The sequence below is a fragment of the Manis javanica genome, chromosome 12 (assembly GCF_040802235.1).
Source record: "Manis javanica isolate MJ-LG chromosome 12, MJ_LKY, whole genome shotgun sequence".
Classification (NCBI taxonomy): domain Eukaryota; kingdom Metazoa; phylum Chordata; class Mammalia; order Pholidota; family Manidae; genus Manis; species Manis javanica.
Window position 1 is genome coordinate 25,672,915 of NC_133167.1, and position 13,919 is coordinate 25,686,833.

Sequence of the window (13,919 nt, forward strand, 5' to 3'; positions counted from 1 at the left end):
TTTATAACACTCCTTTTTATTAAATTATGCACATATTTTAAGCAAAATTAACTATCACTTGTTGCATTACTTATTTCTGACACAATTCAACAGATGAAATCAATTAAAATGCTAAAGAAAACTGTATCTGCAACTATCAGAACCCCAGAAGAAATGAACCCCAGTCCAGGATGAAGGAGAGTACTAAGGACGTGCTGCCACCAGCGGACAGAAGTAGGATTGCAAAAAGGAAGTAAAATTACTTACTGCAGTAAGGTCTTTAAGTTACCACAACAAGGCTTAGTTTGTTTCTTAATGTAAAAGAAATCTCCCTTAACCTGTCAGCTATTAGGATGAAAACAATCAGGTCAATAAACTGATAGAGCCAAGCCTGACCTGAAAAGTTTTCTTCTCAGGAAGGACCTTCATCACCAATGACTTACTGAGTACATGCCCATATTATGTGATTGGCATAGACCACTGAGACACAGCCCTGCTATCACAGAGCCCAGTCCACTGGAGGTGACAGGCACACATGTAATCAAAATTCCATTGACGGATACAGAGCTATTACTGCTACTACCACCAAAAACAGCTTAATATTCATTGTTCCGTTTCTATGTGCCAGACATTATTCTAGGTATTTTACGCTTATTCAAGGCCACAATATACAATTGTGCCCAGCATGTATTATCCCATTTGCAATGGTTAATTTTATCTGTCAACTTGGCTAGGCTAGTTGTTCAGTCAAGCAATAGTTCAGTTGTTGCTGTGAAGTCTTTTTTTTTTTTTAACATATGATTAACATATACTACCTATACACTTTAAGTAGATTACCCTCCTCCAATGTGGGTAGGCCTCATTCAATCATTTGAAAGGCCTTGAAATCAAAGACTGATAATCCCAGAAGAAAAAGAAATCCTGCCTGAAGTCTGTGAGATTCCTGCCTGAGCTTCCAGCCTGCTGGCCTACCCTGAGAATTTCAGACTTGCCAGCTCCCAGAATCAGTTGAGCCAATTCCTTAAAATTAACCTCTTTTTGCGTATAAATGGAGCGGGGGGGGGGGGGGCAGGGAGTGTAAACACCCTATTAGTTTTGTTTCTCTGGAGAACCCTAATACAAATTTTGGTACCAAGATTGGTTCTAAAGCAAAAGAATCTTAAAGATGAGTCTTCTGAATTGGTCCTTGGATTTCTGGAATTGGTTCTCTGATTGGATTTAAAGGCACTAATGACTAATGAATAAGATGCAGTTTGCTAATGCAGTGTCATATAACTCAAGGATGATCAGTACTTTGTAAAATGAAAACTCTCATACTAATAAATTAGTAATCTACTCTAAGTATCTTGTCTAATAAATGTTAACACTCCTATGGTTTTGCTAGCATTTGTGGAGACACTATCTTTTACTCTACTTTATTATTTGACTGTAAAGTCCTAAGAGCAAAGCTGTGCCTGCCTCCCTCCCATTCATGTCCCCCATGTTTCGCACATAAGGTCCAAATGAAAAGATATCTTAACACCGGTCCTGTATTACAACTATTTTATAGTTAGGACTTTTTAAAATTTGTAAAATCGTCAATAAAACGCATTTACCTGTATAGCCCATAAATTTTCCGGGGATTTCTTGATTACAACAACGGCTGCAGAAAATCTGCCCACACAGTCGGCAATGGTGTCTGCGCCTAAACGTGGTAAACTTCTCACTACAGTCATAGCACTCTTTACACTGGCTATCCGGCATCCAATATTGCTTCAGATCACTATCCTGTAACAATAATAATATGTGAAGGCACCTTGAAAATAATGATTATTAAAATACAATGGCAAATGCCATGCTAATCAAAATCCTAGGTTCCTTTGGTAGAAATTGACAAGCTATTCCTAAAATTCAAAAGGGAATGCAAAGGGCCAAAATGACCAAGAAGATCAAAGTTGAAATACTTACATCACCAGTCATCAAGACGTTTTCTAAAACTATAGTAATTTAAGACAGAATATTAGTTCAAGCATAGAAAAAAGGGGAGCTATGGAACAGAAAGAGCTCTGCTACACCCTCACACATATATACAGACTTATGGCAAGATTTAAAATGCAATCAGTGAAAGATGGTCTTTTCAGAAAAAATAATAATAATGGTGTTGGGTCCAGCTGAAGAACCATGAGGAAAAAAAGTAAACATTGCAAAAATAAAAGCTTCTTGAAGAAACAACAGAAGACTATTTACTGACCCTGGGCTAAATACTTCTTAAACAGAACACAAAAAGCACTAACCATAAAGAGGGGAAAATTGACAAAATTCAGAACTTACGTATAAAAATATGGTGTTCATAGCTAGAGGAAGTATTAATAACTTTTTCAAGTGGCATTATGCCATTTTCAGTTATGAAACTACAGGCATGAGGCCCGTGTAAGTGCTTAATAAGTAATCTGCTAAAGCTCCTAGGAAGTACCTGGCTTTTCCCCTCCATGATTTCCTTGAGACGTTTTAATACTGTGCTGAGACTTCGAAGCTGAACAGCTGTACGAGGGTCATGACCTCCAAAAGTAGGTTCTGCTTTCCTTCTTGTGTCTGAGTAAGATTCACCAAAAAAAAATAAAACAAAAAAACTTGTTAATAATCTCTAGTATCTATGCAAAACAAAGCCCCTTACTGTTAGCATATACTGATGTTCTCCCAGATAGAGGTAAGAGATTGTTCAAAATGTTTCAAGGCTGTATAAGACAAGCACAATCTGACACCAGCGAAGGTTTTGAAGCCGAGGACAGGACCACTGATTAAATTAAGGCCCAAAATTCATTAATGATTTCTTAAGCCCTTTCTGTCAAACTATAAAAATACTGCTACAAATTTAGCAGAAGAAAAAGCAATCCCAGTGATTTAACCTGCTTAGTCTTTACAGTCAGCCAGCAAGAGTTGAACACTTCAGCTCACTCTGCAGACCATATGTCCAAAGTCTCCTGGAGCAGATGATCAGAAAAGAATTTAACAGCCCAGTTCCCAAAGACTGACAGACTTCAGAACATCCACGATGGTAATTTACCTACAGACTTTCCTTCACCAATGTCTAGGCAGATTAGAACTGCTAAAGAATTGCTGGAACTTCATTCCTACCCTTTCCTGCTATCTTCCCCCCAACTCCAGATTCAAACTTGAAAGGATCACTTACACCTGAAATAGCAATACTGAAGTGAGTCTTATCAACACTAAAACAAGCCCAAATTTGGCTTTGGGGCCAGAATGGCGTGTGCCCAGTAAAGCTGTCATATCTTATTTCCTTCTTTTACATAATAACTGATGTTTCCACCTGTTCCTGGCTCCAGCAGTTACAAAACTTAAGGACGAAGCCAAGGTGGCTTGACAAAGAATGAACATCCCTATTAGCTTAAACTCATTAATCTAATAACCCATGGAAAAGCAAGATAGAAAATATTCCACCCTAACTCCTTCTAAAACTCACTTATTTGCTAGATTTGTTTTAGGTTCTTTGTTTTTGATTGGGTGAGAAAGAAAGGATTACAAAGAAATGAGGTTGATTATCTATAAATTAACAAAGAACTTCTCAAGATAACTGAATTATAGGAATAAACTAGCTAAATGGCACCTACATTAGAAAACTGAAAATTTTATCTTTCTACAAATATTAATGTCCTAATTTCAGCAGATTCCTCAAGTGTTGCTACTAGAAAATAAAAACATGCATTAGAATGACCATAATTTTTTTGAGTATCACAATGTAAGGCAACTATCCATGATTTATGAATTGAAAAAAGAGAAAGATAAAACTGTTGCATTCATATGGCTGTGCTGCCACAGCCTCGGCACTGGTTAGTTGTGAGGCCCCTGCACTTAGCCCCTTAGGAGTATAAGAGAGTCCTGACAGCATTATGCACTGAAAGAGGGAGAGCAAGACGGTTCGGGAGCCAACAGAATTACAGACCTCAGGTGAAGAGGAAGAGACCTGAGAGAAAATCTGGCCCATCACTCTGCCCTTAGGCAAATAACCTCAGTTGCTTTTCTTAGAAAATGGGTATTAGGAAATTAAATGACTTTCCTAAGGTCAAAGAACTAGTAAATTGTGGAATTACAGACTTTTAATAGGAAAAGGAACTTCACTGGTCAAACAGCTCCAGGCTCCTGAAGCTCAAGTGTCTCTAAGAGCTATGAGAGTCAAAGAATCAAGTGAACTTGATAAAAGGCAATAAGGAACAGTGGGGACTACAGCAAACTAGTCATTACAATCTTCACTTACGGTATTTAAATCTGAGTTTATCAAACCACTAAGGCAAGGTTTGGTAGGCTGTCAGTTTATAATCCCTAAAAAATTAGATTCTAGTCTGACTCCTCAATTTTACAAATGAAGAAATCCTATGCTTAATTCAGCACAGGATTTACTAAGAGCTCCCTCAACAAAACCTGAGTGTTGTCATGGGTCTGGTTCAAGAGCTAGGGAGTTTACTAAGGATGAAGGTTAAGGTGGGGCTGGTTTCTTCCTTCCACCCATTTGGAGTAAAAGGAGAGGTCCTTTCTCTCTCTCTCTCCCCTCTGCCCCTTCTGATTCTTCCTGCCAAGTGGGCCAACCCTCATTGGGCTAAGAACCTTCAGGGGTGGTGCTGCCAGCTCTGTTCCCATCCTTCAAGAGAAACTCTTCTGCCTAGTTTCTCCTCCTCCTCTGACCCACTAGAAGGAGCTTCTGACCCAAAGTCTCAACTGGCGATCATACCCTCCTGACAACCACCATTACCTGTGGCTGCCTATGTTTTCACCCAAGGATCTCAGGGAAGACTGGCCAGACAGGAGAGAATCTTGTGTCCAGGGACACTTGATTTCCCCTCTATTATGCCACCTCTCACTGCCTTTCTTCTATCACCTTGAGTTGAGCAAACCACTGTGGTTTAATAATCTAACAGAAATAAAATATAAAATAACTCACTTTATCCAGTCTCTTAATTCAAGCACCAATCCCCAGCCTACACTCATCAAAAGAGTATGAAAATGGAAGAGATGACTGTGCAGATAGGACAGAGAAAAAACAGTCAAGCTCAGCTTATCCAGCCACACTGACAGTTTGCACCCAAACGAGGACACAAGGCCAAGAGCAAGTGGCAGCCCACCATGGCAGTGACAGAATTCTGCAGCCAGAGGCATGCACATCACATTACACTAGCCATCCCAACAACAGATGCAGAATTCATTCACAGGGTTGAAACTAACCTGTGTTCTCCTGTAGGTGTTGCAAAGTGTTATCTGCTAAAACCCAAGGAAGTAATTAATAAAAAGACAGTCAAGAGATCTCTGTCTGGCTTAAAGTTTAATAAAATGTTTAATTTTTCTAGGTATCAATAAACTTTCACTACCTACATACAGTTTCATTAATTCTGAAGAGTACCTGACTATTCCAAACAGCAGAGAAGCCAAGTCAATAAACAACCTGGCAAGCACAAGGACTGGAAAATCTCTTACATTGACGGAATGAAGTAAGAACACTGTCTTACCTAATACTGCTGAAGATTGCTGCTGGAGTTCCTCATTAAGCTGTTTTTTATAAGGTGTAGGTGACCGCACAGATTGCGTTCTTGAGGGGAGCTGAGGGCTGGCCCAAATTCCACTCAGAGACTGCTGCTCTCCTTGGCCCCCTTCTGCTCTCTCTGTAGCAAAGGAAAGCTTGACATCATTTGGAAAACCAAGACTCAGTTCAGCAAATAGAAGGAAGTAGATGAAATTTTTCCAGAAAAAAATGTATGTACGTATTATGAACATAATTAAAAATTAGGCTTTAAAAAACAATTCAAAGAAAGTGGCAAAATTACAGGCCAATAATCATATCCTTGGTATAGGTGATCTTCAATTTGTTTTACTTTTCATTAGAAATATCTTGAACACACTAAAGGAAATCAAATGCAAGCTTCACATGAAGGCTGAGGGGTTTTTTGGTCTGTTTTGTTTATGGAAAGACCCCCTGCATTATTAAAATAGTAGACAGCAGGCACTCAGTAAACATTTGCTAAATAAAATAGATTGTTATCTTATGATGACTACATATAATGGGGTATCCTGGATGGGATCCTGGAACAGAAAAAAGACATTAGGTAAAAAGCGACAAAATATGAATCAAATACAAACTTTGGTTAATAGAAATATACCAATAATGGTCCATTAATTGTAGTAAGTGTACCACACTAATGTAAGATGTTAATAATGGGAAAATGGGTGTGGGGGCATAGGAAAACTATTTGTGTTATCTTCCCAATTTTTCTGTGAATATAAAACTAAACATAAAAAGAATTATATTAAAAATGGACTACAGGAGTTTTCATAAAACTTTAAGTATGACTAATAAAAGTTAATACTATTAAAATTTCTTCTTGGTTAAACTATTAAACCTCCAAATTCCTTACAAGAGGGATTGTTTTCTAACGCATTCCGACTAATACAGCCCAATATAAAGCAAAAGATGTAGGCCAAGTTTTAAAACTTTTTTCTCCCAAGTAAAAAAATAATTACTTAAAAAGATCTGACGTAAAAACTATCTTTTTATTTGTTATCATTACATTTACACTTTATCCTAATGGGTTTAAGTCAGCAACAGGCCTGCTGATAATCTCAATTTTTGAAAAAATAAGAACTTTTCCACCCACATGCTGATCCTTGTAGTTTCCCGGCTTTAATTAAAATTTTTTGGCTATTAACCCCTAAAAGAACAAAGTCCATTCTGTGAACTAAAAGAAGGTAAAACATATTAAGAAAGGGAAAAAAATAAAAAAAGAATGCTAACTTTAAAAAAGAGGACTGCCTTTTAACATTGAGTTTTCAATTAAGATCTTCATTACCAATAAGATCATAGCAAAAATTCTAGCCTTCTCTTAAGCAGTAAACCCTGAGACCTATAATTAAAACTATTTCCTTGTTAATATTTCGCTTTCTTGAAGCATGAAAGCTGAAAATGAGAATTTCTGAGGATTTAAATTGTAGGTTCTCGGATCTTTAAGAATGTCTTACCTTTGTTAAATCGAAAGAGATTTACAAAAGAACTATATGCTGATTTAAAAGGAGGTTCGTCCTGATCAGGAGTCAAAGGTTTAAAGTGGGTGAGATGAGAAGGACTAGTAGGAGATCGAGGCAAATCATTAGCAGAGTCCAATGTTGGGGAAGTCTTATCATCTGTGGCCATTTCATGAGTCTAAAAAACCAAAGAAATAAACAAAAGATGTAAGTTCCTCAGGAAGTCCAAAAGTTGATTTCAAACAGCATCCCTAAATATCTGGAAATCTGACTGAAAATTCAGACCTCTGAAAAACCAGAGTAAATCCTTTTAGTTTAGCATATACTCCAAATTAAGTCTTGAAAACACATCAGTCTAGATCATAAAGAAGAGTCTCAATCACCTAAAACTATTACATAAGTAATCTTTCAACATTGCTATTCAGATTACAGAAAATATCAAAATTACTAAAAATTTGGAGGTAAGGCATAAATGTGAGCAGTTGAAAAGTCTTCACAAAATTTATATATTTTTCATTTGAAAATTTTCTGATAAAAGATACACTGAGGGAGGGGTGTGGGAGGGCAGGTGGAGAGGGAGGGAGAAGAGGATTGAGGGGCATTATGTTTAGTACACATGGTGTGGGGGGTCACGGGGAAGACAGTGTAGCACAGAGAAGACAAATAGCAAATCTGTGGCATGTTACTACACTGATGGACAGTGACTGCAATGAGGTATGGGTGGGGACTTGATAATATGGGTGAATGTAGTAACCACATTGTTTTTCATGTGAAACACTCATAAAAGTGTATATCAATAATACCTTAATAAAAAAAAAGATACACTGTTATAGGGGAAAACTGGTTTTTCACAAGCATATAAATTGCTCAAAAGTTTTTTTACTTATTTCAATTTTTTCCTTTTAAAAATTATCTTCAAGGAAAATGCAACAAGCATCCCTTGCCTGTGACACTTTCATGTAACTTCAAAAATTACCTCAAGCTGTGCTTCATCACCTTGAGAACCATCCAAAGCAATAAGCTGTTCCCCATTATCTTTCCTCCTACATACAAAAACCTGTTTTTTCTCCTTTCACACCTAAATGCATATTGACATTAAAATTAAAATCTTACAGGACTTTTTGAACAGCCAAAAATCATAATTCAACCAAAGCAATAAAATAACCATATCACCAGATGGAAGTTACGGAAAAGCAATGGTGTCTATCTTCTGCCATACTAATACTTCAAATAAAAAAGAAGAACCGTGAATTAGGCATAACTCTAGGCATTAAATTCTATATTCTGTAATCTAACTTACATCTCAAAACTGCATGTACCATTTCATTTATGTTTACAAAAATCCTGGGAGGCACACAGAACTGGCCTTATTACTACATCTTACCTTTGAAACAACCAATGTACACTGAAACTGAAACAACTTTCTTCACGGTCATACAATTAATCAGTGGTAGAGCTGTAACTACTCCTGAAGTTTCACCCCAGAATTCTCCTTTAGATCAAAATTATTTTTGTAGCTCTTTACAGACTTCAATTCTAATCTATCTGAATTCTAACTACTCAAGACACTGTGTAATTAATCATTTAATTGATTAACTAAACAAAACAGAAATGAAATCACTTACTTGGAACAGTACTTGAGCAATAAATGTTTACTGGAATGGAGGAGGGGAGGGGGAAAGGAAAGGAGGAAGAAAAAAAGGAAGGAATGGGGTAACAGGGGAGGGAGAGAAGGAAAGAGAGAGGGAAGGAAGGTCTCTAACACCATCTTCTATTGGGGAGGACAATCAAGAATCCTTACCAAAGTGTCATGACTGTCCATATTCCAGCAAAAAAGTTGGGAAATAAGCTGGTAATTGAGCAAATGTAAACTCAAAAAGGGAAAGAGGGATGGGGGAGTACTAGTGAGAAAGGGTAATGTGATGGCAAAAACAACCCTCAGGCTTCAGAAAAACATCCTACATTCTACTTTGACACAAATAACATTGGAAGCAGAGTTAGCAATCTACCTACGGAGTCTTAGCATTACTTCTAAGGGTCACCCATACACAAAACTTACTGGGCTTTGGGGATGTGAGGATAAAAATTAGCACGAAAACACTAAGCAAGTTAAGTCTCTGAAACATAAATATAATCACACAGAGTTAATCTTAAAAATTACATAATGATGCCAGGATCCTGAAAAAACTACTTTAATAATTCTTATTCTCTTGTAGCTTATAAACTAGACCTTTTCCCTGATACATAGTTAGAAGTATTAACCTACTCATCCAAAGACCAGTACTTTTCCTCTTCTCATTTGAAGGCTAATCAGATATTAAAATGCAGAAATAAGCCTGATCTAACAGCCATACCAAAATTTTAGCAGGTGAAAATATCCAAATATCATCCCAGTCATTTCTAAGTATAGTTTTTTAAAAACAGTCAAAATACATCTAATCATGCAAGCCAGCTGAATACCAGAAATGTTAGTTTCCATCAATATTTTTCATTCAGTTTTTGATGAACCTGCCAACAGAAACACTAAAGGCAAACCACACCACTATAGGTATTAACTCTTCCCAGAAAGAAAAACGCAGCACACAGAAAAAGTAGCCTGGCTCTACAGAAGAGACTCAACCCAATCTTTGTCACAAACCCAACCGAAAATTTTTATTTGTAAGAATCCTGATAGAACAGGAGTTTTGAAGTGGCAGAAACGAGATTTAAACAAATTAGAAATGACTCAAATAATATTCAAGAACATCAGAAGAAATAAGAGCGCAATACAGCAAGCAACTACCTCTACTGTCAACAATGCACTAATTTTACAACAGATGTGCTGAATCAATACATAATTGCACACACATATCAGATAAACTAAAATAACATGCTTTATACAGAATCCTGGCATTTCTCAGTATTTCTGGAATGCCTGATGAATTATGACCTTTACATTGGACAAAAAGGCCTTAATTCCTAAAAAATGTCCATCACATTCCATTCTCATGCAAAGGGAAAGTATTAATTGGTAAATCTAGTCTCCACCTTAAGGGACTTTGAAACCTAAGTAGAAATGGAAGAGCCTCAAATAGCAGAAGCAAGAATTTAAGGAGGTATAAACATATTTGAAACCCCTGTATTGTAGTTGTTTCTGTAGTTCACGAACTTTCTTTTCGAGTCAATGGATACACCTCTGACACACAGAGCTCATCCATCAGAGGGAAGAATTGGGCTGTGCACCTCCGAAATAATAAGCTCAGGCACACAAAAAAGAGAGGGGCAGGGGAACCTCAAATATTTCCCAGGAAACCTCTTCAGGAGCAGCCCCACGCGCCTCCCTTCCCCACTCGCCAGACCAGAGGCAACCGTGCAGAGGAGCAGACTAACTGCGGGTATAGGTTCTCTGTCGTCCCTCCCCAGCCTCAGCCGCAGGCCGGCCTCCAGGCGCGGTCACAGAGCCCAGCTCTCGCCTTCACTTCAGCCTTCCCCTCGGCTCTGGCCGCAGAGTTCCCCAAACCGGCCTTCTCTCCCCGTGCTCGGCCCCAGCCGCGGCGCGCCGGGCCCCCCCTTACCTGCGCCTCCCGCCCCGGCCCCGCCGGCCACCCTTCACCCCCGCCGTCGCTGCAACCCCTCCGGAGCGCAAGACACCGGCTCCTGAGCGAAGGACTGGGGATCGCCAGTAGCCGGCGGTTACCGCAGGAAGCAAAGCTACTTACACGGTTGATGCGGTTTCTCACTTCCCCCCAAGACTCCGCCCCCTGTTTCTAATGCCTTCCAATCCTCAGCTTTCCCTGACGCCGGCTCCGCCCTCTCCTCCCCGCCCACACGGCGTTCGCCTCTGATGCTCAGGCAGAAGGAGTACGGCCCAGATAGAGTCGTCCTCACCAATTTGGCCGCGATTTGGCCGCCTCAGCTTTGCGAGAGGAAGCCAGGGCGACTGCGCGCGTGAGCGTCAAGAGTGCGGGGTCACCGGATGGGTGTGGGCTGAACCGCAGGCGGCTACCGTATGTGTTCGATGAGATGGGCACTCATAATACGTTACCGCGCTCAGCCTTCTAATGGAGTGATAACTCATTTCTGTAATACAGAGAACTTGCGTTGAAAGCGAAGACTGTTCTCAGACTTGAGAGAAGAGACTCCGCCAATAATTTTCATGTGACTTTAAATAAATTACTAACTTCCTTAGTCCCCAGACCTATCTGTGAAATGGAAATAATAATAATACCCACCTCACAGGTAGTTCTTTGAAGATGCAGTAAAATTGTTTGTCAAGCATTTGGTAGTGTCTCACCGAGAGCTAGTGATGTCAGCGCTATAGCTAATCTTTTCCTTCAAGGTTTGCGTTGCAGAGGCTGCTGCAAATAAAGTTACCAAGCCCCATCTTGTTCGGCTTGGCTGGCATTATCCATCATTTTGTCCTGCTTTGAGAATTGCGCGGATAGGTGAGAAAACAGACCAAAACCTGCTGACTGCAATTGGGCTTGGCAGGGGCGGTGGGAAGAGAGATGAACCTCTCCGTGAGGTGCTACTTTAAATTCTGCACTCCCTTTCCTCAAGCGTTTTGGCAAACCCCAAACCCCTACCCAGTTTCCCCTGTGAGTTGGTCTCAGCCACTGGAGAGTAGCATCGAAGCTTGAAGGCTGATATCAGTACAAATTCTGGTCACCATCCTCAGCTGGGCTCCACAGCAATCATCCTGGAGTCAGTAGTCAGCTTCCAGTTACAGTCCTTACCACTGCTGTTCCATACCAGCACCCATGTACCATGGCTATCATTCTCAGCAAAGAACTCATCTAACTGAGTAAAAAAGCCTAAGTTATTGAGTGTGATCCTAAAAACCTACTCACCCCCACCACAACTACCTGCATCCTCATCTACCCTAGCCTGCCTCCTGCACTCATCTCTGGGAGAAGGGCCCTCTTCCTCCCCAGCTCAATCCTCCCAGCCCCCAGTCCACCCTCTCCTGTCTCACCTGAGAGCTTGCACCTTATCTTCAACTTCTTTTCCAAGAATCCTTCCTCAGATCTTGAACATGCTCAAGTGTCTGCCTTCTTAAAAAAAAAAAAAAATTCTCTCTTGTAAAGCATGCCATACGTTAACATTTCATAAACCTACAATAAATTATAAATCAGACCCAGAGATCATATGAACACAATAGATAACCCTGTCAAGACCCTAATGTATCTAGAAACTTCATATATGTTGTTGAAAGATAAGCTGAGACACATTAAAAATTTTAAGAGTTCAAATCCATTTAATAGGACAGTTCCAAACCAGAATTGGGTAGGAGTGCTCCACCACAGGAGCCAGAGGAAACACTTTTATAGAAAAGAGGCAAAGCAAAGCAAGAATATTATTTGATTGGCTGCAGCTTACTGCGAAAGCCTTGGTGGCTGTTTGTGATTGGCTGTCCTTAGGTTTCAAGTTCATACCCTGAAGGCTGACAGGTTTAGGCCTTGGTTTGCTTACATAGGCTACTAAGGCATGAGAACCACTTCAGTCTAACGGCAAAACAAAATGGCCATTCAACGAACATTTTTTGAGTGACTAATTTGATGAGCAATGTGTTAGACACTAGGGATAAAACTGTGAACAGAACATAGTCCATGTCCTCAAGAAGCTTATGGTCTAATATCTGTATTAGCTTACTGTTTATTTTCTGTGAAAAAGAGATGGAAAACACTTGGGGGGGAAATAATTTTAGATTTTACCTCATACCAGATGTCAAAATCAATTCCAAATGAATTTTATCTGTGGATACTTTGTGTAAATATCCTTCTCAACACTTTTGTCAGAGCTCATATTTATGATCCTGGCTGGGTCAATTATTGTAATGATGGTGCTATTTATGCCGGGGTTCTTGTCTGCGGAGTCAAAGAATGAACTTAGCAAACACCCAATATAGGAGAGCCAGGGAGAGGTTTTTATTTAGAAATAAAGTGAGAGGAAAGAGCTCCTGGCTTAGGCCAGGAGGGGACAAGAGAGCTCAGGGTGGTGCATTGTCTAGGGGATTTATAGGCAGTTGAGAATTTGGGGGAATTGAGGGCTTAGGGTTTGGACTTGTACCACCTGCCCTGCCCTCAAGGTGGGCTGGTTTGTTGTCTGTCTGCTAGGGCAGTTTACAGGGAAGTCACCGGTTATGCTGAGTATCCTTGTGGAACACTCAAAACATTCTAGGCCAAGTTGCTCCTGGCCTTTTGACCTTTAACTGATCTCACTAAAGATGTCTGTATTCCTAGCTAGTATCTTTACCCTAGAGAATTAGTGTGACCTTTACTTTGCATGATGCTGAACACAGAGTTTAGATAGGAACTTTACATAGTTACATTGCTTTGACTGTAAATATCTTGCCTTGCTTTTTCCAGAGGCCCTCACCCTACTCTGTCTAAGTCCATGGTCCCTGTCTCACTATGCTTATCTTCTACATGTATTAATTGCACTTGTGCTGAAAATAAATAGCTTTTCCTTCTCTTTCTTCTTAAGTATTGATTAGTATTGTTGAAGTAATTAAACAAGGAGCCTGTTCAACTAAGATGGCTCTAATTCCTTAGTAGCCTATGTAAGCAAAACAAAGCCTGTAATGCCTAAAGACTATGAATTTTGAAACCTAAGAACAGCCAATCACAAACAACCACCTAGGCATTCCCAAATAAGGCAACTGCTTAAGATGCAGCCAAAGAATTTCTTTTCTTCACCTCTTTACTATAAAAATGTTTCCCCTAGCTCCTGTTAGTGAAGTGCTTTTAACCACTTCAAATTTGGTGATGCCCTATTATTGCTAAAATAATTTGTAATATGTCTCGGTTTATCTTTTAACAGTATCGATAGTCTTACGATTTTTTCACAAGGTGTTATACTTCATTACTGCCACTACTCATTTGACAGTCAAGTTCCTGATTTGCCCAGTGAAAGCGTCTGAGCGCTGGCTCCTGAATCCACTTGACATGCCTCCGTAA

General features: G+C 39.6%; 1 protein-coding gene across 3 annotated transcripts in view; it reads right to left on the bottom strand.

The window, feature by feature from the left end:
- Positions 1-11,871, bottom strand: part of PIKFYVE (phosphoinositide kinase, FYVE-type zinc finger containing) — an 83,102-nt gene extending 71,231 nt beyond the window's left edge. Inside the window, exons 1-6 of one of the 3 annotated variants that reach the window (XM_073218211.1) lie at positions 11,193-11,871; positions 6,979-7,159; positions 5,475-5,627; positions 5,194-5,226; positions 2,432-2,550; positions 1,575-1,746 (exon numbers count right to left, since the gene is read on the bottom strand). In XM_073218211.1, the coding sequence (XP_073074312.1) occupies positions 1,575-1,746; positions 2,432-2,550; positions 5,194-5,226; positions 5,475-5,627; positions 6,979-7,150 (649 nt within the window). In that variant the 5' untranslated portion in view covers positions 7,151-7,159; positions 11,193-11,871. The other 2 variants (XM_073218212.1, XM_017663264.3) reach the window with 2 other exon arrangements.
- Between the last annotated feature and the right edge of the window lie 2,048 nt (positions 11,872-13,919).